Genomic DNA, 5,470 nt, shown 5'->3' with positions numbered 1-5,470 from the left:
TCACCAGCCAACTGTTGACCCCGGATCAATCAAAAGCACTGCTCATGTCCTCACCTCAGTCCATCCGTCGATGACAAAAGTGACAGTGACCAACACGAGCTGCACGGCATGGGGCTCTTGCTGGATTGGTTCCCGTCCTGTCACAACACTGCGACATGGCACGGCATTGAGCCATTGAGGGAGGAGATCCGAGCGCGATGCTCAAGTTAATGGAGGGAAGAACATTTCAGAAACGGAAGCCGAGATTTTGCATCGAAGGCCTAGGCAAAATCTTTCACAACGATGTCAAACTCTTACACAGAATCCATCGTCGCTTGCTGATCCAAGCAGAAGCGACGAACAACGAACGGATTTCATCACAAGACAAGCTACTCTATTTACACCATGGCATGACATGACATGAACAGGACGCACACGGAACAAGAAGATCTAGAAGGACAGGCTGCACTCGTCGACGAGGCAGTCGTCGTCGAAGCTCCAGAGCCCCAGGCCCGCCTCGTCCGCGGCGGCGGCGGTGGCGGTGGCGCCGCTCTGCACGGCGTCGGCGCTGAAGAGGCTGTCCAGGGACTCGTAGGCGCCGCCGTTGAAGTAGGCGAACTGGTCGGCGAAGAGGAGGGCGTCGAAGAGCGCGTCGGAGTCGGAGTCGGACGCCGGGTGGGCCGACATGCCCTCGTCGATGTCCTCCGCCTCCGTCGTCCTCGCCCGCTTTGTCAGCTGCTCGGTCTCGGGCTCCGGGGCGGGGTACGCCGGGGCCTCGTCGAGCGCCGACATGCCCTGCCACGAGAAGTCGGGGAGGGCGCCGCTGGACTCGGAGCCCTCGCTCGGCTCGGCCTCGTGCTTGACGAACAAGGACGACGCGTGCTCCTCCTCGTCGTCGACGAGGGTGACGACCGGCGCCGGCTTGGCGGCGGGGGCCGCGAGGGCTTCTGCGCGGACGCGCTTGCGCGATCCCGGGGCCGCGGCGGCGACGGCAGAGGAGGGAGGGAAGTTGAGCTTGGCCCTGGGCCCGCGGATGGCGCGCGCGGCGCCGTCGTAGGCGAGCGCGGCGGCCTCGGCGGAGGGGAAGGTGCCGAGCCAGACGCGGACGCCCTTGACGGGGTCGCGGATCTCGGCGGCCCACTTGCCCCACGGCCGGCGCCGCACGCCGCGGTACTGCGCCGGCTTCCTCCGGCGGGCGGGCGCCGCCTGCTCCTCCTCCTCCCGCTGCTGCTGCGGCTTCTTGGGCGAGGCGGCGAACACGAAGGGCTTGCTCTCGGCCACCTCCTCCTCCACCACCACCACCACGTCCTCCTCCTCGTTGAAGTCCCGGAACGCGGCCTCGAAGTCGTCGGCGGCCTTGCCCGGCCAGACGTGGCCGGACGCGGCGCGCCGCGCCGGCGCGCCCCCCGGGATGAGCTCGGCGAGGATCGCTCCGCCACACATCCTGGCCCGCTTCTCCTTTCTCCTCTCCCGATGCTACCCTTGCTTTTCTCTCGCTCTCTGATGCTTGCTTTGCTCTCGGCTACTGGACTCTGCGTTGCGTGTTGCGTTGTGAGTTGGGGTGGGGCGGAGGCGCTGTTAAGTAGGGGGGGAGAGGAATGGAGGCTCCCGAGATCGCGGGAATGGAGGGGGGGACACCTCAGCTCGGCTGTCGGCTCGGCTCAGATGCCGTCTTCCCACGCTCCTTCCCGGGCTTCCCGACCCTTGGCGACCAACGATGCCGCGTCGCTGCGGCTGCGGCGACGGGGACGTGTGTGTGTGTGGCCGCGCTTGGTGGGGAGGCACACGGGAGGCGGCAGAGACGGCGGGTGCACCAGCCGGCGAGGCCCGAAACATTCTTTTCATCATCTAAGCAAGTGCCTGGCTGGGGCGCGGCCCCTTTTCCAAAAAAAAAAAAAAAAAAAAAAAATCTAAGCAAGTGCCTAAGCTTTGTAGTTTTTCTTTTCTTGACAAGACCGGAGGAGCCAGCCGAGGACAATAGGCTTTGTTTAACGAACATGTGGCCAAGGCTCAAAGTTACTAGCAACTACGTACTACCTCCCTCCTGGTTTATAAGTCTTCTTTATATTTTGTTCCAAATTTAGACTATAGGTTTAACTAACGGATTGTACTAATGCATGTCATCTGAAATTATATCATTGGATTTGTATTTGAACATAATTTTCAGTTATACTGTTTTTTATAAACTGCATTAATATTTTGTTAGTTAAATTTAAGGTCAAAATTTGACACAAAATACAAAGGGAACTAATGAATCGGGACGGATGTAGTATGGTGTTGGCGCACGGCTCAGCTTTTCCGTTATCAGAGCAACTCTGGTTTCTTAGAACACCATACAATCGCAGGCGCTAATGTATATACATGCATACACTCATCTGTATGAACACACATGCAGGCCCTACCTCATGAGCATCTTCAAGAGACTGAGCCGGCATATCATATTGATATTGACGAAGTCACCACATGTGCCTCGTAGTCGACGGGTGCCTTGTAGTCACTCCTCCCGCTGAACGGGCATCGCCGAAAATCATAAAATAAATTCAGTACTAATGCGAGCACCAGGACTTGAACCCCGATGGGCGGGGATATCACTGATCTCCTAACAATCCAACCACAGTTTGGTTCACCAGAGCAACTCTAGTTGACTCGTAATATCAAGTCGATCATCACAACAACCGTTAATACGATGATTTTTGACAAAATTACACTTTAGCAGAGTTATCATACGGCCTCCTGCCATGATAAATTGGACGACGCTCCAAAATGAGCTCGGGAGACATCATACTCCGAGGTTGGGTGTGGCTATATGATCCGCCTTCCATTCATCCAAGTATTGGCACCACGGGCATTTCAAGACAAGCGTTCCCTTCCATTGTCGCTGAAATCCCCTCGCCCCCATCGTTTGGTGTTGTCGTCGTCGTCGTCTGGACCGCCTTGATTTGGCCCCAGTCGCCCCCGTCAAGCAGTCCCATGCTTCGCCGCAACCCTGTGCCGTCTCCCGTTGTCACTCCTTCCGCCACCGTCGCTCGGAGGTAAATTTCCCATACCTTTTTTCCTAGATTTAATTTAGTTGCTCATAGATTCATTTAGATGACATTGGCATTATGTGTAGATTGTTCTGATGGCGGAGCTTATGTTTTTTGATGATTCGTCCTTGGATTCAAGCTCTGATTTTGAGAGTGGAATATTGGACGTAGAAGAAGACACAGTCATATTGATGGTCGCTAAATCGATAGCATCCAGCAGAAACAAGAGGAAACGTGCGGGGTCGCAGATAGGTCGTGCAACATTTCGTCGGGATAGAATCAGAGGCTGCAACCACTTGATGCAAGACAACTTTGTGGTGGATTGTGCCTTCCCGTCGTATGTGTTCTGACGATGCTTCCGCATGACCAAATCGTTGTTGCGTTAAATTATCGACGACATGCAAGCCGCTAAACCTTTCTTCCTAGAATGGAGAAGGTAACCGCGACACCTCGGATGCTTTGCATATGAATCCCCTGCAAATTCAATGGATGACACTCCGCAATTAGCCAAAGATAAAATCATCAGTGCATGAAGGTGTCCGCCAAAACAGTGATGAAGGTTTATCGAGAGCGGTATCTGCGAGCACCCAATGCCAAATATAAGGCCGGCTTCTAGCAATGCATGAAGTAAAAGGCTGGTCTAAGATCTTTGGCAGCGCTTACATTATGCACTCGAAGTGGAAGAATTACCCTGCAGCTTGGCATGACCAATTCACAGAGCATTTGTGAGGATGCAACAATAATTTTAAAAGTTGTTACTTCCAAATATCTGTGGATTTGTCATTGCTACTTTAAATTTCCTGAATCTCACAATGACATCATTGTCTTGTGGAGATTTCAACTATTTGCAAGGCTAGCTACAGGTACTTCTCCACCTTGCAACTTCACGGTGAATGGCCATTAGTATGACCAAGACTACTATCTATCCAATGACATCTATCCATCTTGGCGCACATTTGTGAAGACAATTCTAAGCCCGAGAGCAAGAAGCATAAGCATTTTGCCAAGGCGCAAGAAGCTCGGAGAAAATGTATTGAGCATGATTTTTTTTTACGTGAATGGCAGGAGCTCTGCCTTTGCATTATAGTAGAGAAGAGTTGTTACAGATTACACATTACATCAATGGCCCTGCCCATCTGGCCATATCATCCACTCAACTAAAACATCAACCTAGTGTGACCCTAGTGTCACTCTCAATGTTGCCCCCGTACCACTAGTGCCCTCCTCATGGCCAAGTTGACCATGTTTACCTCGTCAGTAATCAACGCCGCCAATTCCATCGGCCCCATTTCTTTGTGCTCGAACACCCTTCTGTTTCTCTCTTTCCATAGGTTCCAAACTATGCAAGCCGCCAACGTCATTTCCTCTTTGTTCGGTCCTTCGAGCCTCTGCCACATCCAATGTTCACCCACCATTCAGAGATGGACGTCGCCGTGGCGGCCGCACTGCATAGACCATCGGTTGGTCGATGTAACTTGTCCCAGATCACCTTGGCATAGGAGCAGTGCAATGAAAGATGGTCCACTGTTTCCAACTCCTGGTTACATAGGCTGCAAAATGCGTTGTGCGGCCACCCCCTCGCCTGCAATCTGCCAGCCGTCCTATTCCGGTTTCGCAACAGCAACCATAAGCAGAATCTTACTTTCCCCTCCATCCTTCCTCTCCATATCCGTGTTAGCTCTGGCTTATCAATCCGACCGAAGAATTGCGCTTCGTAGGCAGAAGCAGACGAGTACAATCAATTTGCCGTCAGGTTCCACACCACCGTGTCCTTCCTCGGCGCCAGCATGACTGCCAGCACCTTCTCCCAAATCTGAATGGCTGCTCGTTTTTAGAATTTGAGCAGGAATTTGGAGTGCTATAATTAAGGTTGCCAATTGTCCAGGGGCCTGCTCATTTCTGGAACAAGTTTATCTCATCAAAGATCATGACATGTTATGTTATCCTACACAACATGATCATAAAAGATGGGAGGGATATGAGATACCCCATTGATTATGAAGCTAATGGTAGACCAGTCTTGCCTCGAAAGAACCCAAACCACAATCAAGCATTTCTTGAGGCAAACCGGAAGATTGAAGACCGGGCCTCCCATCATCAGCTGAAGGAGGATCTCGTCGACCAACATTGGCAGCTACCTGGGAGAAGGAATGCTTAAATTGATTTCAATTTTATTTATTTTTACATTAACAAATCATTTGATTGACTTATTTGTTGCATTTGAATTATTTGTAATTTGAATTGTTTATTGAATACCAATAAATCACTTGTGATAATATTTGTTGGACTATGCTCATTGTTTGATGTAGGTTAGAGAGAATATATGACCCGATGATAGATGGGTCCTAAATGCAGGGAAAATATGAAGGCTACATTGTGAAGATTTTATGTTCGCATATAGCCGTTGTAGTCTCCATGTCGATATGAAGCATGCTCCATATGGCGAATGACGATAACCTATACGG

The 5,470-nt window shown here is 51.7% G+C and overlaps 1 protein-coding gene across 1 annotated transcript; it reads right to left on the bottom strand.

The window, feature by feature from the left end:
* Nucleotides 1–245: 245 nt before the first annotated feature.
* On the bottom strand, nucleotides 246–1,550 carry LOC123084695 (ethylene-responsive transcription factor ERF073). Its single transcript, XM_044506180.1, has one exon. The coding sequence runs from the start codon at nucleotides 1,420–1,422 to the stop codon at nucleotides 430–432; it is 993 nt and encodes a 330-aa protein (XP_044362115.1). The 5' UTR covers nucleotides 1,423–1,550; the 3' UTR covers nucleotides 246–429.
* Nucleotides 1,551–5,470: the final 3,920 nt, after the last annotated feature.

Source organism: Triticum aestivum, chromosome 4A (assembly GCF_018294505.1).
Source record: "Triticum aestivum cultivar Chinese Spring chromosome 4A, IWGSC CS RefSeq v2.1, whole genome shotgun sequence".
In the NCBI taxonomy this organism is placed as follows: domain Eukaryota; kingdom Viridiplantae; phylum Streptophyta; class Magnoliopsida; order Poales; family Poaceae; genus Triticum; species Triticum aestivum.
Note: the sequence above shows the minus strand (reverse complement) of the source record. Positions and strands in the feature narration are given on the sequence as shown.

Coding starts and splice junctions, on each gene's coding strand:
- LOC123084695 (XM_044506180.1), bottom strand. CDS start 1,422: ATGTGTGGCGGAGCGATCCTCGCCGAGCTCATCCCGGGGGGCGCGCCG.